Here is a 24,586-nt window from a genome sequence, read left to right on the forward strand (position 1 = left end):
ATTTTAATTTTTCTCCACACATATCTTATCTATATAATGTATCCTTAAATATACAGTATATATAATGACATTTTGTTGATAAGGTCATTCGATCGACCTCAATCAATTGGAGGGGGGACAATTATAATGGTGTTATGATTATAAAATTCTTATTAAAATATTTTATACATTATGTATTTTATATTAATTGCATGATTAGTCGGTAATCAGAATTTCTTTCTGCCAAAAATCGGTATTGATATCAGGCTAAAAAAATAATAATAATTCTATATTGGTCGGGCCCTCCATTTTGTGGTACAAATTTACTTGAAGGGCTTCAATAATTTTGGGGGATCAAAATGACATTTAAAAAGTCAAGTAATGTTAATTTGATGGGACCACAGTATGGTATTAAGTTGTCAGGTGGTGTGAAGTCTTCCTGCACTAATCTCAAACTGCCAAAATTAAAGTTGATGTCACAATCAAATCCAACTAAAAAGCCACTAGAGAGCTTAAATGTACCCAAATGGAACGTAATTTGCCAAATCGAGTTTAGCTTTGGACTGCTTTGCTCCATCCTGATGAGAGAGAAATAAGATTACAATAATATGCTCTTTAAAAATGACAGTTGTGCAATCCATTTAAAAAAATTACACTTATTTAATTAGCCACCTAATAATATACACATGTACGTACAGTGCGTACCTCATGATGCCGCGGTGTTATTCGATTCTACATTTAACGCATAGTATTTGGTGAAAAGATGAATTGGTATTCCGTGGAAAGAATCCGCAGCCAAGGACTAACCCTGGCTTGCCAATTACCTCGGCAGGCCGTGTGTTTCATCTGAGGAGGATGAAAACCGCTGAGCGGGGCCCTTATCGGTCGGAACAGAGCAAATTAAAAATTCACTCTGGTGTTGCTAATCAGCGCTGTGCTTGCTAGCCAAGACGCAAAACAACATAAACAAATGATTGACAGGAGCGGGGCAAGGCGGGATGGATGGGGAAAGGGGCGGGAACGAGACGGCACTGCTACGTGCTGACAAAGGTGTACCGGGTCTCAGGATGGAGAGAAAACCCAGAATGCAAACAAACACTCGGAAAATTCAATGGCGGCAGCCGCGTTCAGGCGCCTTCACTATGCGCGAGGCTCCCTGCGATCGGCGCATAATACGATGTGACATTGATGCATTGCTCCCATTATAAAGTCTTTGTTCGTATCACACTAATAATTCATAAGTGAGAAATGTAAACAGTATGCAGTGGAAAGGAACGCAAGCAGGGATCATTTCAAGGTAAGCGCAGCACGAGCGAGCGAGGATGGGAATGTTCTTGCCTTCGATATGGACCGAGAATACCAAAACAACAAACAGCAAAAACATGGAGCACAATAGTGGAAATGAGCGGAAACTGGAAATGCGCTTTCATTTTTCTTTTAGCAGATCACGTTGCTGCCATAATGATCTGAGTAACTACAGTTTCCAATGTACTCATTATTATACACTAATTACTGTTATTGTGCTCTGTGTGTTGTGTGTCTGTTCAGTTTAGTGGATAACAAACAGATCTGTGTTACACATGTAGGATGACACAGAAAACACGATATCATTTATGACTTCAACTTTAATAAGTCATTAGGACGGCACAGCTGCTCTTGCATTGCTATGTACATATGGCTCGCAGAAAAAAATGGATTTGGCATTCAGGCAACACAAACTATGACCTGGGTAATTCAGAAGAAAACATACAGCAAACCCTTTTGTCACGATCTTTTTTTTTTTTTTTTAAATCAACATAATTTTAATTCTGTATTTTCTTCATGTTTTTGTCCCTTATTTCATGCCTTGCCTTGCTCATTAGGTTCTTGCAATAATATATATATATCATTTAGGTGTGTACCGATCGATCGGCCCTGATTTCCTTAATTTTGGAAGATCGGTGATCGGCCGATCCCTTAACAATAAAACCAATCTTTTCTAGTGATAGACCGATATGGCTTTTTCAAGGCCGATACTGATACCGATTATTAGTAGTCAATGAGAACGATAACCGATATTTCAAGCCGATATTTATTTGCTGTAGAAGAGAAAATATTAGTGTAAAAATTAAAAAGTACTTTTTCTTTTCAATTTTAAACGATATTGGCAGCTTTGTTTAAAAATTATATTTAAAAAAAATTGCAGGGAGTTTCAACATTTCTTTTTTTTTTTTTTTTTTTTTTTTACTTTTTTTTTAATTCTTAAAAATAAAACATGTAGGGAATTCCCAGTGTCAGCATCCTTATTTATAAAGTGGAAATTGAAATAGATCCATAAATGAAAAGTTCCTGTATTTCACTGTGCAAAAAAATGAACGCAAACGTAGCAAATTTGGGGTTTTCATCAGGATTCATAAAAAGTTTCAAAAGATTTTTGCAGAAGGTGAACAAATTGTCAGAATGTGTTCAAAATACCCGCTTTATTGGCTTTCAGATTGGTCAAAAGGCCGATACCGATATTTGTCAAACTGCCAAATATCGGCACCAATAATCGGCCCGGCCGATAATCGGTCTATCCCTAATCTTTTCCACCAATCTCATCTCCCTCCTCTGTCATTGGTGGGATCCCAAATCGCAGACACAAATAAGATTTGAACTATTTATTCACATCGAGAGGCATGGAACAAACTTGACAAGACGAGAAACAAAGAGAGTTGCACAGAGAACAGAAAGCAATAATCCGGCAAACACAAAACACTTCTGAGAACGCTACTACAGCCAGTGAATCCATCTGATTGGTTGTCACTAAGTAAAGGATTAAAGATTGACATCACACAGGTCCTGACATCACAAAACATCACATAGTGTCTTTCCAGTTGAAACCAGATGATGGTTATACATCGGTTCAAAACAGACACTTAACCTCACGGCCATGAACCGACTGCTACACCGACTGCTGCACAAACAGTGGTCTTCATTTTGGTGATTGACCAGACAAGTGAGAAAGGTTTAAGTGAGTATGTGTCATGGAGGGAGGGGTGGGGGGGTTGGGGGGAATAAAAGTGTAAATGAGGCGCAGTGGATTCGCTCACTGGTCCCTCCTGAAGAGAGGCAGTGAGGAGGGAAATTAAATTTGAAAGAGGGGAAAATGTGCCAACAGGTGACAGAGGCGCGCAGCAACCAAACACACTCTGAAGTGAAGCACAGTCGAATCACTGGGCCAATTTGGATGCGCTATTATGCACAACGCCGCTCGCCGTTCTCACACTGCCTGTCAGAGCGCACAAGAGCAGTGTTGGCGCTCCAAATATGAATTAAACATACGGCTTTTGTGGCGTGAATATGCTGCTCAAATGTTGTCCAGACAGAGAAAAAAAAAAAAAAAGAAGCTAGATTTGTTTTTAGGGGGGTGGATGGGTGGAATAATACACATTCAAGATCACAACACAACTGAACAAAGCAGAAAAATAGAGCAGACTGATGCACTGTCTGGGCTTCATTATGTATGAACTGAGTCAGATAATGTTATTGTAGTTATCTAAATGTTATCATGTCTTGTCACCATCTGATTTATGCTAGGGATGTGCTCAAAAAATCGATACGGCAACATATCGTTGCAAGCCTCATTACAATAAACGTATCGATACGCAGGCGTCAGAATCGACATTGCTCGTTAACTTTAAATAGGCAGTTAACGTTTGCCTTTGCAGCTTGCATTGTAGCTAAAAAAATAAGAACCAGCAGCGTCTTTTAAGTTAATTGCCTTCAATTAATGGAAAAAAATAGCTCACCAGTGATTGGACACTGTGTCTTGCTAAGAAAAATGAAAGCAGAGGAAGAATATCAACATTTATTTACTTAGAAACTTAACATGGCACGTGTCTTAATGTATCAATTTTCCTATATTTTGTTTAAAAAACGAAATAGAATGTGCTACATGAAAAAAAAAATGCTGTTTTTATTTCCCCAAATATTTCAAATAAGCACATTTTAGAGCTGTAACTTTAATACTTTGATATTTTTGCTCATATTGGCTCATGCCTATTAATACATTTTCTCAATTTGTCTGTGAAAACTGCTCCTTGCTCTGCAGTGTGTACACATTTAGACCAGGCGTGCCGCTTGGTGGTAAACCAGAAGAGCTACTAACAAAAAAAAAATTTTGTCATCCAGCATAATAAACATATCATTTAGGTATACATATGACTGTTATAAAATGCAAGTAAATTAATGTAAAATATCGGGATACATATTGCCTTGAAGATCATGTATTGGGATACATATGTATCGCGATACGCATCGTATGGTATCGTGACCCCTGCATCGTGATACGCATCGTATCGTGAGGTCGGCGGCAATACCCAGCCCTTGTGGATGGGTGGAATAATACACATTCAAGATCACAACACAACTGAACAAAGCAGTAAAATAGAGCAGACTGATGCACTGTCTGGGCTTCATTATGTATGAACTGAGTCAGATAATGTTATTGTAGTTATCTAAATGTTATCATGTCTTGTCACCATCTGATTTATGCACAGTTTAATCAGTTTAACAAATTATTTTTACAATTGACTTCTATTAAAACTGTAGGGTTGTTTTTTTTTTCTGTTCACGCTGCATTTAACCCTTTTGCCCTGCAGTTGTCCAGATGTGTCATCAAGTAGTGCGCATAATTTAGCACATCTAAAAAAAATTTAAAAAAAATCTCATGGGGAGGTCCCCACACTGCTTACACCAGCAGTATTTCAGCACAATGTCCCCAAAAGAGTGACGATCTTAGGGATGAGAGCAGATATGTTGACAGCTCTGGCCCGGAAAAGGGGGAGGGGAGAATAATTATTTCGAAACACTTTGTCCCCTCCCACTACTGTTGCCACTGATGTGCCCTACAGCAAGGCATTCAACAGCCAGCTGCAGCCAAGAATAGACGCTAGCTTGCAGGGATGTGAAGAACGTTTTTATGGAACACAACAGTGGTCAGATGATAAAGAAGAAAGTGGAATACACAAAAAAATGCTCTCAAGTTCTTACATGTATATTAATAAACTGAAAACACAACACCAAGATGCTCATTGGCTGCCACACATCAGCGTCATAAGGCACATCTGCACTTTTTTTTTCTATGCGCTGACTTCCTTGATGACAGACTGGGTCACAAATGTGAGACAAAACTTTCAGGCCTCCAAATGTAAAATTTTGCACGGAACTTCACATTAATGATCATGATTTTAGGCGATGGATTGTCTGTTTGAATTTTCAGCTCAGTTGCATAAGATGAGAGGAATGTTACACCAACTCCATCATTTAATAAGGAATGTTATGTGAATTAAAATTTGATGGTGCCGTTTTACTTTGCTTGATGAGTGGTTTAAACACAATATACCCTCTGGCCATGTGTTAAGGGTCACTAGTGTGTTATTTTTACAAAAAAATATATACTGCAAAAGTCGTAGTACGCTTGGTTTGTTGCTGACTACTTTCAAACATTTAAGATTTAGGTGATGGTAATTTATTAGTGTACCGTTTAAAAGTTACCTTTACATTGTAAAATATTTGATTATTGTCCGTATCTTATTTAACAGCTATGTATAAATAAGGATGTTATTGTGTATTTCACATGCAAAATATAACTGAACTCATATTAAATATTTTACAGTGTAATTTATCCTTTTAGAAATTTCTTCCTTTTGATGTATGTTTTCTAATTGTATCCTAATAAGACGGAGAAATAATTACTGTATCAGTGGGCATTATAGCATGGACACAATATTTATGAGGGCCGATTATCAACATTTTTGACAAATATTGGCATCAGATTTCTTTATAGATTTGATGGCCGATAAAAGATCAATTTAAATTTGTTTAGACTTCAGGGAACTATTTAATTTTTCAGTGAACTTTAGAAGAGATGCTGCTGAACCTGGGAACTCTCTGGAACTTCTGTTTTTTGTTTTTGTTTTTTGTTTTTAAGCTGAGATTTTTAATATTTTTTAAATTTTGGAATACTTTGTTTACAGTAATAAAAAAAATAAATTAAAAAAAAAAAAAAAAAAAAAGATATCCAAGATTTATGGTCTAAAATTAAAAAAATATAATAATAACATTGTGCAAAGGGAAAATAAATATTGCCGTCAAAAAAATCTCCAACTCTAACTTTAACTTCCAAATGTTTTTAAGCATATTTATTGAACACCTTATGCAAATTTTCTTTAGATTCATTGTCTAAAATAACATTTTTAAAAATCATCATTTTGCAAATCTGAAAAATTGTTCAATAAAAGTTTTTTTATATATTTCAACCATGTCGGGAGTGAGGGTTTTTCTTTTTTAATTTTGACACAAATATTTTTCATTTTAGTGAAAGTCTATATGATCTCCAAATACTGGTTATCAGCCTCCTTGACGACTAATAATGGAAATCGATTTCTGCGCAAAAAAAAAAAAAAAAGTCATATCGGTCGACCTCTAATTTTTACATTCAAGGAACACATGTGAAGACACCAATCAGAAATGTACCTAAATTCCCAGCAAAAAGTCAGACCCAGCTGCATACATGCAATAATATGTAGTGAAGGTTGTATATGACCTTACCTGACTCCTCCCAAGGCCTTGGCCTCCATTGCCCGGACTGATTGAATGTGGATGGTTCCTGGGCTGGCCTCCCCAGCCGTGGGCCGTGGTGGTTCCATACTGGGGGCCCACATCTTTCCCCAGCTGCGTGGAGGATCCACTGTAGTCTTGGTAGGCCCCACCGTAGCCCCGCATCATGGGGCTTGGTGACGTGAGCAGCTGGTTGAGGGTCGGCGTGGCCCCCGAGGGATGCTGCTGCTGCTGTTGAGTTGGTCCCGGGAACCTTTGGAAGCCACCGGAAGAGGATCCCAGCGTGGACTTGCTGTGGCTTGCTGAGGAGTTGCTACTCATCATCAAGTTTTCAGGTTGCCTGCACCCCGAGGGGCCCATCATGCTGTAGGTCCCGCCTCCGTACCGTGGTCGGTTATAGGGAGGGTACTGGTTATACTGGCTGTTCTGGTAGCTTGCTTCATGGGAGTTGTCCATGTTATGTGCAGATGATAGACCCATCCCTTGCTGCTGCTGTCCTCCATGTTGCTCATAAGACCTTGTCGAGTAATAGTTGTTGTTGTACTCTGAATTGTTGCTGGTTGGCCCCAAGTTGGCGTGATCATACCTTGAAGACATCATCCCCTCTGTGGATTTAAGATGTCCCTCACCTTTACCTTGCACCTGCGGTGACTCCACTTGACCCCCCAGAAGGTTCTCCTTACCGCCGTGGTGGTCCACGGCCCCTCGGGGTCCCTGTCCGTTGTTGTTGCTGTGCATTTGCCGCTGCGGATGCGGCGCAAACTGGCCGAATTGCGGCTGCGGTGTCTGGGACTGAGGGGGGTCTCCGCTCCCGACACATTTCAGCTTATGGTTGGCGATCAGTCCCGTTTCCATGGAGGAAGCGTTGGAATTGGACGACGTGAGGTTATTCCCATCCTTGCCGTGACCCGCGGAAGTTGAACGCACCATGCCGGGCTCCGTTCGGCGGTGATGGTCTACATTATTCAGAGTCCCATCTCCGGCGCCCAGCATCTGCCCGCTGCGCTGCTGTACGCTTCCTCCTCCTCCGCCTCCGCCGCCGCCGCCGCCTCCTCCGGATTTCCCCGAATTGAGCTCCGTGCCCAAGCCGCTGGATAATTTCTTGGTTTTGTTGTTATTTCTGGAGGGAGCCACTTGCGCAGCCATGCTCACTCACTCCAACATCTCAGCGCGCACAGCGACCGCGACCCTCCGCCAACCTTGCGCGCACGCACAGCAAATAAAAAAGAAGAAGAAGAAGAAGATACAAGAAGGTGAAGGATATGTTCACAAACTTTAATCTAGCACCGGTGCTCTCGTCGTAGTAGCGGTGGTGGTAAAAACTGCGCGTCAGTGAAGCGTCATGTTGAAAGTTGGTCTTTCCAGGTTTGAACTTTTCCTTCCCCCCCTCCGCCGCTCCTCCATCCCGGGTCTTGGTGATATGTGGCCGCGTCTCCCCGAGCCGTTGTGGCCCAGCATGAGATGAGAGAGAGAGAGAGAGAGAGCGGGCTCGACCAGTTTATCCGCCTCCAGGGCTCCAGCGCGACGCACTTGGAAAACCCGGAGTGGATTCGACATCCACGCTGCTTATGCTTATACATAGGCAAAGTTAGCTTGATGTCCCCTATGTTAGCAAAGTATTCACTCGCCACAACTTCGTAATTTCTACTTTTCATTGCACTTTCCCTTTCAGACTCCCGCCTGCCAGAACACAAACATTTACAACTCTATTTGAGCTGTAGGAATTCAACCCCCTTTTAACTGACTTTGGAAAGTCAGAAAAATACGAAGTCACCGTGTAAAACGTGACCGGTTCCATTGTTTTGAATGTAGCGGCAGCACACGCTGAAGCGACTTGGACACGGAAGTGGTGTCATGACGTCACACTAGCCATCCCCATTAGCGTGCGTTTATGTCTGTTCTTCACATTCTGAAAGGGCAATGATAAACCTCCAGTGTAAATTGTAAATAAAAGTAACTGTAATTTATGTCTGATAAACAATAATTTTCACCTAATTATAAATTACCACCCTAAAAGTTGATATATTATTACTTTTGTCATGATTAGCCTACATGTTGCCAAATTTGCAAGTCATGTAAATAGTTTTAGTCAGGCAAGTGAAGGGAGCCCTTTGGGGATGGGGGTCCTCGCAGGTCGTCAGAATTTTTGTGTTTGTTCTGTTTTTTTTTTAAACAAGTTATTGGATATTAAAATTAACAAACACTCATAAATGATAATACAATTTGGTAACAATATCCATCCATGTGAACTAAAATGGATATATAAGATTAAACAAAAAGCCATCAATGAAACTGCGTGGCGTGCTCATGTCATGTCTCGTTGACTTCATCTGGCCTATTAAAGACAAAATATCGCTCTCAGGTGTCATCATCTAGTTCATAGTGCTACATTTACAATGTCACATTTTCACAATCAAACAATTTCTTTTACAAATGTATAACAGGGCGCTACACTGAAGCTGCATCAATTTCAAATATTTAAATCACATAATTTGAAAAAAAAGAGGCGATTTTGTTCCCACAGTTTGTAGCCAAATAAAAAATATATTTCCTATAGAACTCTTAAAGTCATTAATTGTTCCTTAGAATGAAACGTCACCACCCTAATTTACACCCACAACTGATTGTACAAATGAACCAAAAATTTCCACACGCACGTGCTAATTGTCATTGGACGCTATAAGGAGTTTTTTTTTTTTTTTTTTTTTTTTAAGCCAGCTCTGATTTTCCATCCACCCACCGTCCATGTCCCTTGACTCAAGCCGGTTCTCAGCAGCTCTGACAGGAGTCGGACACGCAAACTCAAACTGTATGCGTTGCCATTGGAATAAGAACAACTTGACAATTTATGGCAGCTGTTACGCTATGTTGCAATAGTTTTCTTTCAAAGAACCAAAGTCACCTTGTAACAGTAGGGGAACCATAGACGTGTTTAAAAAAAAAATAAATAGGGAGGGGAGCAGTATTTAGATACAGTAATGCATTTTAAAAACTAGTGAATCAAGACAAATTTTAAAAATCCCTTTAGTTCATTTCATTTGCCTGCAAGAGCAATTTGTGTGAACTGACATTTTTCAAAAAAAAAAAAAAAAAGAGAGAGAGACGCGAGGATGAAATAAAATAAATCAACCCCAGGCTGCGGGCTAGGACCACACAAAAACCAAAGTCTACAAGATACGCTCTAACCCATCAGTGGTATTCAAACATGAATGTAAAATAGTGCTTAGCAAAGACGCTGGCTGTCTGCTGGGACTTGAATAAGCAGAGGCTGTGCTTTGATGAGATCAGATGCATTTGATCAACAGAGGGAGCTGTGGATGAAAGAGGGGCGGGGGAGGGAGGGAGGGGAGGGAGGGGAGGGAGGACGGGGGAAGGATTTGGGGGATGAGTGGTGCTGAGGATGGCCGTGGTAATGATGATAACTGCTGCTGCCCGTGGTGCTAGACAAATATGACGACGACGATGATGATGATGATGATGATGATGATAAGCATCACGATGATGATGGTGAAACTTATGCTGATTATAGTGATGGTGAGTATGATATTTTTAGCCACGTGTTGCTTTAGGTCACAAAACAACAAAGATGTAATTGGCTACAATCTATGCTTGTGCAGTGTGAAGCTAAATTGGATGTCCATGACAAAGGGAAGACCCCTGCTGGAGATATGGTGTCAGTACAAGTCAGAGCTTCATAATAAAAGGTACAGTCAGCCTGAGATGATTTTGTCTTGTATTATTTCTTGACTTTGATACGAGATTAAAAACGATTTAAAAGCTGTAACAACACATTTAGGGAAGTGGCGAGATTGACTACCGGGTGCTATATAAATAAAATTTCATTGAATTAACCACATGTAGGCTATATTAAAAAAAAAAAAAAATGTGTAGCTATACTCACCATTGTCTTTCTTGGAATAATATGTGGAATAGGGACAATTGAGGTGTGTGACTGTGACACATAAATAGTAGATAAGCAAAGCAAATATTGTACAATAAATTATGTTTATTGATTATTAATGTTTATTTTTTTATTTATTCATTTATTTTTTAGTATTGATCAGCCAAGTTGGACTCATGATCCACTTTCATATAGCGCTATTCTACCACGATGATGTAATAAGTCCCATTTCTGGTTTTATGGGCGTGATCTTATCTAAGGCTGGACCGGCAATCTGGCATAGAGGGCAGATGCCCGGTGGGCCGCTCTTGAACTATTATTTTCTTCCATTTTACCCCAGGAGACCTGGAGAAGCCCATTAATCAATTTACAATATGGTGTAAATGGAATGCAACTAACTTTATATCTTTAAAATAGAACATTTCATTCTTACAATGTCAATGATATCCATTATTCTCACACCATAGCATGCAAATAACATTGCTGAGAAGTCAATGTTTATCCACAGTTAAAAAAAAAAACAACTTGTGGAGCTAATCCTGGATTCTCACTGAGCTTTGTCTAATTCCTACACATTCTGTTGCTGTTTTTCAACAGACAATAGAAAGAAGAAGAAAAGAAAAACATTTATATGACAGTAGTGACCACTGAAACAACACTTGTGCAAATGGGAGCTGATTGACTGGAGAGAAATAAAAGCGAGCGGAATCCCTGGGAAACCTTTCCCAGCCACTCGCCTTTATGTGCCCATATGGCAGAAAATAAAAGCCGTAACGTGGTTATGGTCCAACAACAAGGTCTCAATGGTGCTCACCATGCACATGCGCCATGTTCAGTGTATAATACAATCAACAGAACCAGATGGCTATATAGCCAACTGTATAAGACACTCAAAAACATGTGCGCATCTTTTTTGTATATGGGTGTGTCTAATTTTGATTGCAGTTCATTTTTTTGAGTATTGTTTTAAATTTAGTTTGTTTGAAATAGTTTTTCAAAGTGGCTTTATTAATATTTATTACTTTTAGGTTGGGGTTTTTTTGGCTTCATTGTAGTTTAAAGCTGTCAACATTAACCGATTAATCGACAAGTAATCGATGATCAAATTAATCGACAACTATTTTAATAATCGAGTAATCGTTTGGATTTCAGCTTAGCAGCAGTTAATTGTCGACTGATTTTTGTTGTCCTTTATGAAAGAAGACTGATTATCCTCCGTGTTTAATCAAAATAAGACATTTGCAAACATCTGTTTTTACTTTTTTTTTCTCTCACAAATTTGCCACTTTATAATGTCACAAATCTGCACGTTTATTTCTTGAAAATGTGTGAGGTTTTTTTTTTTTTCTTGCAAATGTGCCACTTTAATATGGCACAAATATTTGAGCTTTTCTCTTAAATTATTATTATTATTTTTTAGTTTTTTCTCGGAATATTACCCCTCTCTAAAAAAAAATACGTGGCCCTAATATGCCAACGTACTGTATTAGTTTTAGTATTAGTTTTTTTTGGGGTGTATTTATAAATATAAGGTAATAATAATAAATAAATAATCATTACTGTAAGTATTGTGCAGTAAAAATTAATCAAGAATTTGATTATGCTCCACTATAAATGTCAAACCTGGAAACAACGTTCCTGATGCACAACCACCAGTAGATGGCGTCACGTTCCGGCTGAGTTAAGTGCTTTTTTTTTTTTTATTGGCTGCTTAAAATCGACCACAAAGCGTCATGTACTGTATTAACTTTCCGGTAATTGGCAAAAGAGGAAAACTAAGGATATCTTCTTCTGATTGTAGTAAGTTGTAGTTAATTTTGTAAACGTAAAGTGTAGTTTCATTTAGCTTTTGTTTTTTCAAGCATTTTTTCGTATTCAATTTTATTTATTTTTATTTTTCAATTTTAGTTATTTTTGCTAGTTTCCCTAAAAACATTGATGTGTATGTGTGTGAGAGAGACAACAGACATCTTTTAATGCTACATGTAAGGTGTCCAACTTTGAAATGGCGGCTGGTTGTGTGCACCTTTTGTGATTAGAACAGGCCTCATATACGTACACACACACACACACGCACACACCCTTCCTGCTCTGTGCTTTGTACACATGCCGATTCTGGCTCCCGTCAGAGTGGCAGATCAAAGCCTCAGCTCTGATCTCATCTCGAGCAACACTATAAGACTGACAGTGAGAGGACCGGCGGCATTAGCATATTCTATGATGGCTTTTCAAGCCGTTGCCTCGGCTGCAGTTCGGGGTGTGCCGCGCCGCGCCGCGCCGCGCCGCGCGCTGTGGCTTTGCAACTCTAATTTCCCTCACCCGCTCATTAAAAAAAGCCCACTGTTCTCCCATTAATTCGCAGACACACGGATCTGTTTGAATGGCGAGTGTGTACGTGCAAAGGAACGGGAGGCGGCGGGCGGCGGTGGCTCAGCGCATTTGCATTTATGTTTAATTTATAACCTTCAGGGGGCCCCCTGATGCAGCAAGATTGAAACAATAACCCCAGACAAACACGGAGAAAAGGAGGACGCTGGATGGAAATGCACACAACTGGGATGTGCAGTGAATGTGCGGATGAGTGGGGGGGGGGGGGGTTCTCCTTGGTAAGGACGCGTTTGGGCCTGATGCATTTGTGCATCTGCATGGAGGTAACATGTGAAACAACTACTGGCAGAGAGGCAGAGGTCTGCAATCCACGGGGGATGACATGCCAGGGTGAGTGTCTGTCAGGAGGAGGGCTGGGGGGAGTCTGCAGGGATCTCCCCCTAGCAGCACAGCGCAGAACAGCACGGCAGACAAGCAGCAAGAAGCCTGGCCAAGCAAAGAAAGTGGGTCAGCCCGGCACACATGCACAGTTCAGATAGATACAGAGCTGGGAGTATGTTTGCTGAGAAGTACGCAAGTGTGGAACTGCAAATGTGGAGTCAACATTTTTAACATTTTCAACGTATTGGTACATACGGTCGAACGTATTTGCAAGTAAGTTTGAACGTATTTGCAAATATGTTTTTGCATATTTACGTATTTGCAAATATACAAAACGTATTTGCAAGTACGTTTGAATTAGGGGTGGGACGATACGGGTCAACCACGATTCGATACTGTGACGATATTTGGCTCACGATATCGATAATATCACGATACACGATATCTACGATTTTTGATATATTGTCAAAAAAAATTAGCAATATATCACGATATGTCACTGAAAAAGCCAACAAATGCCCATAAAAAGGAACATATCTAATTATGCATTTATTCAATGTCAAAACTTTGTACATTGTATATAAATATACAAGTTTTCATGCTCTTAACATAAAAGTGGAAAAAAAATGTAAAACTAATCAAAATATGGCTGCATCTTGTAGTCATTGATAGTTATTTTATAACAATTCATAAAATTGAGTTAAAATTAAAAAGATGTACTATAATGTAAAAAACAAGTGATATTGATTTGTGTTGGTCATTTTTCTGCCACTAGATGGCAATAATTGCATTTGTGAGACGCTGACAGCTCAGTGCATTTTCTTTTCATGTTAATCACACGTTTGAACTTTAAATTAACTCAAAATTAACGCACTAATTTTAATATTTACTGCATTTTACATGTTTCCATAGTAAAGATAAAGACATGTACACACAATGTTGTGGGTTGTTACCAGGAGGGAGCGCCCGCTCGCCTCATTTGCATCCGCGATGTTGGAGAAGATGTTGCTCAAGAAGCAGGTTGACTGGCTGGGGAGGGCCAAAAGGAAAAGCCAGACGCCTCGAGTACGCCATATGCATCAAATTGATCCAAAGTCTTTTCATTTCAGGCTTGGGTAAATAACAACATTTGCATTGATCAGTCTGCAAAAGCCAGCTTACAAGAGGCCTGGGAGTGAACGCAATATGAGAAACAAAACACGTCTCTCATTCTTTTCGCTTCCTTGCCGAGTTGAGGGGCTCACCAGAGCCCCTCGAAACAGCTGCGATGGATAAAATGTTAAAAAAAAAAAAAAAAACACTAGAAGAAGAGCGAATGCTATTGTGTCTGCCTGTATACTAAAACATAGAATCACAGAATTCCCAAGTTGCGGCACGCTCTATTTATGCCTTATGAAAAACATGACTCAAAAGAAACAGCAAGCAGCGATGCTCCACTTTCACTGTCAGCTACCATGTGAAGTGTGAAGAGGAGGAAGAGGATGAGAGGAAGATGGAGACGCAGAGGAAAGTAGAGGAGAGTGATTTTCTTCATCCACAGATCCCGTCCTGATGGTGACAGGGGACCGGGCTCTCAGAACACCCCCCCCCACACCATCTCTCTGTATATATATATCTCCACCCCCTCCTCCCCTTCTGATGCCTGTCACTGCTCCTTTTCCATCCCTCCTTTCTCCTGACTGGAGGAGTGTGTGAAGTGTCCCCCGAGAGGCTCCTCCTCAAAAGACGGTATTTACAAGATCCACACTGAGCCCACTTTTAACTGCCTGTGAAGAACTTCTTCCAGGGCCTTTGATGTGCCAACCTAATGGGGAAGCGCGCGCCGGCAGTCACTGCATATGTTAGCGCGCCGACGCGAGCTAATCCGCTAGCATTGCAAGGTAGGCTTCACGCTGCTCGCGGAAAGTGAAACCTTCACATGCTGCATGGCTTCAGAGCTAATGCTGGCCAAAGAAAAAGAAAATAGTATACTTGCGGTGTGATATAGTGAAGAGAGGTCGGCTTTTACCTGCCACCTTGTAAGATGCCTTTCAATAATCCCAAATAAAGTGTAGCCGGTCTAATGTAGGCGTGGCCAAGTTCGGTCCTCAAGAGCCGCTATCCAGCCTGGTCTTTTTTTTTTTTTTTTTTTTTTTAATTTAACCCATCTGTTTTTAACTCTTTCACTCACCACCATTTTCACAGAAACAATCCCGTTCGCTTCCGGCTGTTTTACTGGATTTTGACTGATTTTGCAAGGCCCACAGAATATTGTGTTCGATTGCTATAAAAACATGGAACCTATCAAAAGAAAGATTAAAATCTCTTCTTTCATCAGGAAAAAAAAAAAGTATGTTTCTATCTGTTTCCGTTTTGCAGCAATTAGCATTAGAAGAGAGCTAAGTTTCATCAGTTTTCACAAATCTATTCAAAATTGTAATTTAGCTTCTTTTCTACGTGGCTCTGGTTGATCTACCTTGCTCTGCTGCCACCTGCTGGCCATTTGTGTAATAACTACCATTTCTGCAACCGTTCTTTGTAGTTGAGAGGCTGCATCAAAGCCTTCTGTATGCTCTAGCATAAAAAAATAAATAAAAATAAAAATAAAAAAAAAAGTACGTCTTTGGGACACTTAAAACATTAAAAAAAAAAAAAAACGTATTTACACGTTATTGGGAGCAAATGAGTTAAGAGTGTGGAAAAGGTTTTCAAATGATTTACCGTATCTTGGCCTTCAATTTTTATATCAGCAAAATCATTTGGTCGAGGATGTTGAGACTTTCTACATCCATTCATATCCAGCCATTTCTATTGCTGTAGGTAAAATCGCCTCATATTTTTACATATCCGGTTTGCTTGGTTTCATCCAACTCATGCTTCACACGACAGCAAGGTCAAAGACAAAATGACATTTAGGAACATATGCACACTAAACCACACTTTTCAAACATTCTCGACATAGCGTTACAACAATGACTCTCAGCCTAACAAAGTTTTATCTTCAACGTAAGCACAAAAGAATGTAGCCTTTGATAACAAACAGAAGAGGCATTTGGAACGATTTTGAATTAGGCTAATTAGGTTTGTGTTTTGTTTGTTGTTCAGAAGGCAACATCAAAGTGATATTTCACCAATTTGTGTCAGTTCCGGGGAAAAGAGGAAGAGTTTGGAGGAAAGCTGCCTATTAATCTCTGCAGGTTTGCCGTATTGTGCATTAGGGAAGCTAATCAAAACAAGACAATTAAGAATAAATGATTGTGTTGATCACAAGTTAAACAAATCTCTACATGTGCGCTATTTTAACAACTTAGCGGTGAAGAAATGGGGCCGTGCAAGTTGTTTTATTCTTTTTTTTTTTTTTTCTCAGCTCCTGGCTTCAATTTCAATGTGCACCCAATCCTCCCTTGCTCTGTCTGAGTGGAAACACACAATCAAAGGGATGGGGATGGATTGACCCAGGAGCTCAAAAGTCTGAGAGCAACGGGCTGTTTTGATCTAATCTAATATTTATGAATATCTTCCTTGATATTTCCTCCGCACCGCCGAGCCGTCTGCTTGTACAGTGTTACACAATAATGTCTTAGAGGGACTATGACGGAGATCAAACGGAGCTTGGGCACAGAATTCCGTGTTCGCTCGCTCTGAGAAGGATCTCGGCGGCAAGCGACTGTGTCTAACTCCGTGTGATTGAAACGCAAGTGCGACTGCTCAGCGGCGGCGGGTGAGATGATATTTTTATTTGTGTCTCTGTCAAAGGGAAATGAGTGCAGAGATGGAAAACACGGTCACCATTTGAGCAGATGGGTGAGCGTGACCGTGTCTCTGTTTGCCATTTCATTTCATCCAGACCCCAAATATGTGTTGTTGGGTTTTTTTGCCATGGAGATGGTACGCCTTTCATCGAGTCAACCCGCCATGAAGCCATTCTGGCTGTTTGGATCAGTAATGGCCGAGGATTTTTTTTTTTTTTTTCTCCCCACTATCTGTTCACAAAAGTCAAGTGTTCTCAGACATGTTATTTCCCAAAGTGTCCTTGCTGCATGGATCTATTGTTAGCCTAATGGGGGCTAACAACACTAAGACTCTAATTATGGAGGTCAGCAATAAGCCCTGATAATATTGCGGGCAAAGTGGGTAATTTGTGGCAGTCCTGTTGAAGGGTTGAGGGGAGGCGATGAAAAGCAGGCGGGGAGGTGAGGCGGGGCTCGGTGGGGCTGGTGGTTGTTGTTTCCTTGTGTCATCGCCTTGTCCTCCGTCCCCTTAATAATTCCCCAAGACCGGAGAGCCAAAACGGCAAGGGAATATTAATGGAGTGTGTGACATTAGGGTAGCCGCCCATTCAAATTGAATATTTTATTATATTATGGCCCATCAACAGGTGATTTCTCACTAGGTTTCATCTGTGTATGCTCCTATTTGATAAAGCTCCCGCACAGCATCGCTCAAGTGCCCATTCGTCTTATTTAAAGCATATATTACAATTTACAAAAGCCCCTTGCTTGAAGATGAATGGATGATCTGTCATATTGTGTTTCATTGGATGCATAGCCGCTCACCTTTGTATGGGGAAACACATTCAGATACAGCGGTACCTCTACTCACGAACGCCCCTTCATACGAAATTTTCAAGTTACGAAACTCCTCAACAGGAATATATTGCCTCTTGTTACGAAAGAAGTTTCAGGAGACGAAAGGTAAAAATACAGTATGGGCTGCTACTCGAGTTTCCTGCTCTGCCATTGGCTATTACTTTAGCATACCGCATGTATCTATGTGTGTAAAATAGATAGATAATAGATGTATCTATGTAGCGTCCTCGTCATTGGCCCCTCGGGCCATGAAGCGTTCAAATAGTTTTACGCAGACCCGTCACCAGAGCCCAGGCGCCCAATTATTATGAATACCATACTGACAGCATTAATTTGCCCAATATATTTGGATAAATTTATGTAGCACTGTCGTGCATCTATCCATTGAATGGCGCCCGCTGACAGTATTATCATAGACCGCGTTTACAGTACACACACATAAAGTAGACTGCGTTGGCGTCGTGAGTACGTTGACGCCGCAGCCATATTGGATGAGGCAAAGTGAAGCTATTTGTAAAGATGCCTCCTTCTGTTTCTCCTTGGAGATGTATCATCAAGCCACAACTCATTGGATTAATAAGGAATTATTATTACCTTTGATTATATCATCCCATTCAATCTCAATCTTACTATTTTTGCCAATGTAATGGCAAATACAATTGCCACATCCAATAGGGCGAATGTGCTGACATATTGCTTCGAACGGGCCACCTGTTTGAACGGTGTCTACAGCAGAATTAAAAAGAAAAAAAGGAAAGCAAAAGCCTACCTCATTGTAGATGCCAAAACGATATGTGGGTCCCGTAGTTTTTTTTTCCAAGTGACTCTTTAGTTGCCGACACGAAAGAAGTTTGTAGTATGTCCCTCCTCACTTGTCTTGTGCGCCAGCGTTCTATGAAACATGCAGCTTCACTTGTACAAACTGTACATGACTCTTGCATTGAACGTCAACATTGACATATTTGTCGCGTATGCGTATAAGTCAGCGTAAGGCATACCTAGCATTATTTTCAGTAAGACTGTGATGGCTGTTGCAGATAAGACAATCAAACAAAACCATACCACTATTTCTTCATATTGTGACATCTTGCAAGAATGCCGCCAGAAAACGTTACTTGTACAAATGGCCACCGTTGGCCGTAGCTGACGCCAAAAACAAGAACAATTCGGCGAGTGGCGAGCATTAGAAGCAATGAACTGAAGCAGCCAACACAAACGTAACATACCTCCGACACCGCGAGATCTGTGTTGCGTTTACTGACACTCGGATATAAGAGCGCTAAACGGAATGAATGGAAAAATATAATAATAAAAAAAAAAGGAGAACCATTTTAGAAATCCATGCCTCAACTGGGCGGGCACAATCATCTTGGTGGGCGGGTACGGACCCCTATGGCCCGCCCATGGTGACAGGTGTGGTTTTACGTAAATGTATTCACTCACGGCCGACGCATTTGTGCAAAAATTCATACAGTTGGTGATTGATAAAGGCTCCGTTGCACAGTAAGTTTTTAATTGCGACGAGACGGGCCTTTTTTTGGAAAAAGATGCCTCGCTGTACCTGAAGTTTCGGAATTTGCTGAAAAGAATCAGCCAGAAAAAGTGTTCAGTAGTCGGGTGATCGGGTTTAGGACAAAATCACCCCCTCATGTGAAGGAAAGCCCAGATCTGTAAATTTAGCTTGTTTGTTTAAATCCTGTATTTAAAAAGAGCATTTTCCTGAGTGAAACCGGCAAACTGCGCCTTTAATGTAATGAGTTTTAATTTTATTTTAGGGAAATTAATGCACTTCTAATGTTTTGTAACAAACTAAAAAACAATGTTAATATTCAGAGGGAAACTGCCCAAGAGTCTCATCCACCCATTCATTAAAAAAAACAGATTTGACGAACTTTTTCGTCTTCGGGTGACGCCCACCGGGTGTCACATGACGAACTAGTTCGACGGCGGATTGCAAAGAGTTAATAAAGTTATTCGTTGTCAGTTGATCAGTATTTTTTTTTTCTTTGTTTTCCGGGATACAACATGCAGAAGTGTACTAGTAACAGTTTTATCGACAAGAGTTGGGGATGAACAGAATTACAAAATAAACAAACAAAAATCTTCCCTGGGGGGGCATAACAAGAAAAACTGAGAAGCACCGAAGACTGAACTGAAAGGATGGAACTAAATAAACTACAAGAGCAAGGTGAGAATGACAGAAGGAGGGAAGGTTGCCAGGGTTTCCAGAACGATCGGTCCATTTTCGGGCATGTCCGTCCGTCGTCCACACCTCATGTCCCATCAACAAATATTTTCCAGGGCAGAGTTTTGTTCCTAGTCCGTCTCTGGAAGGTGCTGAGTGGACAAAATTAAACAACACGGAAAATGGAAAGCATGATCGGTGAAAAAAAAAAAAAAAAAAAGGATAAAAATAACATGAACCTAAAAATTAAACATGTTCACAACTGTATACGCTTAAGCAGCCACAGCAAAATGGCCGGTCAAAAGATAGGATTTCGCTGGAAAGCAGTCCGAGGTGGAAAGCCAGTCGCCTTTCCGTACAGTGCGGTGCCAGGCCTGGAAAGACAAGACACCAAAGCAAGTCAGCAAGCTTGTGCCTATTCTGTCAACAGCAAATATCAAAGCCTTTCTCCCATGAGTGATCTGTCCAAACAATTAAAATGGAACCTCTTTGTAGCATCACGCGTAACATGTCAGACAGAAAAATGAAACAGGCCCGGGCGATTGCCTTGACGCCTCCTGTGACGAGCCCCACAGAGAGAGCGGCGTGCCAAAGGAACAATGGCACTGCTAAAATTTTAAATATGTTTTGACATAAAGTCAAAAGTTGCTCGCCATTACGGTAGAGAGACACCTCCAATTCCTGTGTGATCATTTGTGAGACCCCAAAGGTGAAATAGGTAGAAATACTGACACAATATTCTCTTTGCAGCTTTTTTTTTTTTGACATTTTTAGCATATCTGGGAATCATTTTACATTGTGAAATATTATTTCATCGTAGGATGAAAGCTCCCAGGCAACATCTGAGGCTCATGAAAAGCTCGCGATGATCAATGAGGGTTCCTGTGTGAATGTTTGATTTTATCTGCCTCTCATTGTGCCTTCTTGTGCTAAACCAGGTTTGCTGCCATTCCATTTCAAATGCTTTCCATTTGGCAGATTTCCTGTTGTGGCGTTGACAGCAAATGCTGAGCTTCTCCGAACAATTTCCGAAATTTCACAGAAGTACAATTCCTCTTTGTCTGGCTGATTGGTTTGATGAGCGATCCCAGCAGCATCCTGATTGGACCAGGACTAATCACCCTCCCAATCCCTCCTATCGTAGTCGCTGCCATCTGACACGTTTTGTGATGCGACAATGGCCTTTTTTTCAAAAATAATTTTCACTTCTTTTTCACAGTAATAAGCTTGAGTGGCTTTAAACATAATAGAAATCAAGACAATTTCATGGGCCTTTCACTGTGCTCTATACATAATCCCAAAGATGAAATTCCTAATCTTCTCCCAAACAGGGGATACTTTTTTTTTTTTTTTTTTAAGTAAGACCCCAATTATGTTCAGCCAGAAATTAGCAGCAAAATGTTTTAACATGGAATAAAAGCAAGGCGGGAGAAAACAAAAGCCAACTGGTTAATAAGATTATCTACGCCAGCCGCCCAGTGCACATTATTGTAGTTCACACAAATGAGAGAGATTATAAATCACATTCATAGCAGCCTAATCCATGAAAGACTCCTGATATGATTACTTTCTCTTACGTTTTGTGAGTGATTGCGGAAGATTTATCTCGAGTCCTGAGGAGTCTTTAAAAATACAGCTGGACGTGAAGCAATAACCAGTTGAAGATTAGTTGAATCTGTCTGAGATAAGTAAATGTGTTTTGGCAGCAATCACAGATAAAGTGTACTTTCAACATCTAAACGCTTGTATAGGTATTACATCTTCTGATCAGTATGTCTAGTGTTGGGTAAGTTGCATGTAATTAGTGAATATGTGTTATACTGGTGTATATAAAATTGCTTTCTTTGACTTTTATTGTACTTGACTTACCTAAAAGTATATTTTGGCTGGTGTGCTGGAGTTACCAGCCAATCGCAGGGCAAATATTCATAATCACATGCACACACTTAAGGCCCTATTTTCATGGACAGGCTCATGTGTGTTCAGCATATAACCCGCCGCATCTTCGATTTCATGTCAGGGCGAGTCTAGTTAACCATTTTGGGGAATTTGGCAGACCTCGTTGACCCTCGCTGGGCACGACACGCCCCCGGCATAACTCTCAAATTTGATGACAGAAAATAACTACACTTTAGATCCTCTCAGCGCAGGTCTAAGTTGTGGCGCAGTTAGTGTAACGTGGTTTTGTTTGCATTTGATCGAGGTGCAGGCCGACAGATTCTGCACTCCGCTGATTTGTGTGTTTTGATGTATGTATTTCATTCGTAAATATGACATCGGCATCGTTGTAGAAATCCATCCATGCATCCATCCATTTTCTTGACCGCTTATTCCTCACAAGGGGGGTGCTGGAGCCTATCTCAGCTGGCTTTGGGCAGTAGGTGGGGTACACCCTGAACTGGTTGCCAGCCAATTGCGGCGTTGTAGAAATCAATACATTAAACACATTATTATTATTATTATTATGCTATGATGATGATTATTATTATCTCAAATGTCCACAGTCGCAATCAAGATGGCGGGTGGAGCAGCAGCTTATGTGGCAGCCGCTCCTACTCTCTGTCATGCTCGGCAAAAACCTGAAATATACAGGACTGTGGACAACAAACTAATAGTGGAGGATGAACTTTTAAACTTCCTTGCTGTAAAATTGAGAACACTGAGCCAGGATGAAATTGTTATGCTGGCAGTTAACACGTTTGACTCGGAGTCCATTGAGGCTTCCAAGAAGGTGCTGTTTGAGGTGTGTCAAACAACGCAGCGCAATATAGCACATAAAGGAGCACAAAAAGACATTAACAACGTGAAGAGTTGTCTGAAAGTACTGAACGAATGTGGGGAAGAGGTACCGCATTTTGTATCGCACTATTTGGAGGCTTTGCCCCCTGTGACATTCACTAGCATGGATGTATGCAGTCTGCTCAAGAAAATGGAACAATTACAAGTTGACATTGGTGCCTTGAGGAGTGTGCTGCAACTTCAGGGGGAAGTATGCGCGGATCTTCGCGTGATCACCAAGGATGTCAATCGCCGGGTTTGCAACCTGGAAGACGCCGCGAGTGAAGTCAACAGTGGCCGCCTGGTCTGCCGGGATGACAGCCAGCAGGAGTGTGCCGGTGGCACGTCACGGAGTGGTGATGTCTCGGAAGTGATCGGGCCTGCGCGTGAGAGTGCTGTCAGCTGTTTGAACCTGGAGGCTGTGACTGACTCAACTAGCGATGCTACCTGTGGAAACAGGGCTAAGACTACGATCAGTGGCGGCATGGCGGAAGCGATTACTGCACGGCGAACAACGCATTTGCCTGGATCGCCAAAGTGGTCAACTGTGGTCAAACAGGGGAAGCCACGAGCTGGTCATAAGGGAACCCGCGTCAACATTGCGCCTGGTCTGAAGAAGAAGCCAGGTAAAGGCATGGCAATTGTGGGCACAGGAGCGGTTGGTGACCATATTAAAACAGTGACGACAAAACTGGTGAGTGTCTTCGCTACTAAATTCTCGCCTGATCTGGACACAGAGACATTGTCTGACTACCTTCGGAAGCAGCTTGGACGTGAAGTGGCTTGCCAGAAAATAGTCACTGCTAATAATAGATTCTCCTCATTTAAAGTTACTGCTGAGTGTTAAGAGGTAGCTGAAATGTATAACCCTGAGATATGGCCGAACGGAGCCTATGTGAGACGCTTTTATGAGCAGCGCAGCAGGGCTGGTGTTACTGGCTCGAATGATGCTAGCTTGGGAGCGCAGATGAGTGGGGCTTAGGTGGGCTGCAGCATTCGCTAGATTCAACATGGGTTTGAAAGTCCTGTCGTACAACTGTCGCGGTCTGCGTTTGGGGCAGACTGTGGAGGATCGAGCTCGGCGAATGGTTGTTGATCGCCTGTTGGAACAGTGTGATTTGCTGTGTTTGCAAGAGACGTTTCTGACAAAACAGGATCTAGAGGGATTGAACTCAATGAATGATAACTTTCATGGAGCAGGAGAGTCCAGCGTCGACATTAGTGATGGAATAATACGTGGACGTATTCCTGGAGGAGTAGCAATTCTCTGGAATAAAAGACTTGATTCCTGTGTAAATATAATTAGGCTCGGAGTGGACTGGTGCATAGCAATTCAGTTGACATGTAACGGAAAGGAATGTGTAATACTGAATGTTTACACCCCATATGAGTGTACTTTTAATGAAACTGAGTATTTATATAGATTAGCTTTTATGAATTCTTTTATACAGGAAAATAAGTGTTCTAATGTATTTATTATTGGGGACATGAATGCAGACATTACTGATAGTAAGTCACTTTTTGCAAATCATTTGACACAGTTCTGTGATGACAGTGGCTTGATTTTGTCATCCAGAGACCTACTGCCTGTAAATAGTTTTACATATATTAGTGAGGCGTGGCATACGACCTCTTGGTTGGATCACTGTGTCGCAACAGCGGACGCACACGCTTCTCTGACAGATATGAGCATCCTTTATGATGTATCAACAGCTGACCATTTACCATTTGGGATGGAGATAAATGATCAATTGTTGCCTCTAACGGAAAACTGTTGTAATGAAAGTAGACTGTATTTGGATTGGAGTTCTCTCGCACAAGAAGACATTGTATTATATTGTGCAAGTACGGATATCTTATTAGAAAATATACATCTGCCTCGAG

At 41.0% G+C, this 24,586-nt stretch overlaps 2 protein-coding genes across 5 annotated transcripts in view; both read right to left on the reverse strand.

The window, feature by feature from the left end:
* Positions 1-18,631, reverse strand: part of arid1b (AT-rich interactive domain 1B) — a 199,961-nt gene extending 181,330 nt beyond the window's left edge. For 2 of the 3 annotated variants that reach the window (XM_077540056.1, XM_077540055.1), the window contains exon 1: positions 6,553-8,018. In XM_077540056.1, coding sequence (XP_077396182.1) covers positions 6,553-7,707 — 1,155 coding nt within the window. In that variant the 5' untranslated portion in view covers positions 7,708-8,018. Of the gene's footprint in view, positions 1-6,552; positions 8,019-18,508 lie in introns of those variants that run through there. The other variant, XM_077540057.1, reaches the window with a different exon arrangement.
* Positions 18,632-19,700: 1,069 nt separating this feature from the next.
* Positions 19,701-24,586, reverse strand: part of kbtbd11 (kelch repeat and BTB (POZ) domain containing 11) — a 37,952-nt gene continuing 33,066 nt past the window's right edge. Inside the window, exon 4 of one of the 2 annotated variants that reach the window (XR_013287763.1) lies at positions 19,701-20,298. The gene's annotated coding sequence lies outside the window, so the exon portion shown is untranslated. The remainder of the gene's footprint in view (positions 20,299-24,586) is intronic. The other variant, XR_013287764.1, reaches the window with a different exon arrangement.

This window comes from Festucalex cinctus, chromosome 12, assembly GCF_051991245.1.
Source record: "Festucalex cinctus isolate MCC-2025b chromosome 12, RoL_Fcin_1.0, whole genome shotgun sequence".
Lineage (NCBI taxonomy): Eukaryota > Metazoa > Chordata > Actinopteri > Syngnathiformes > Syngnathidae > Festucalex > Festucalex cinctus.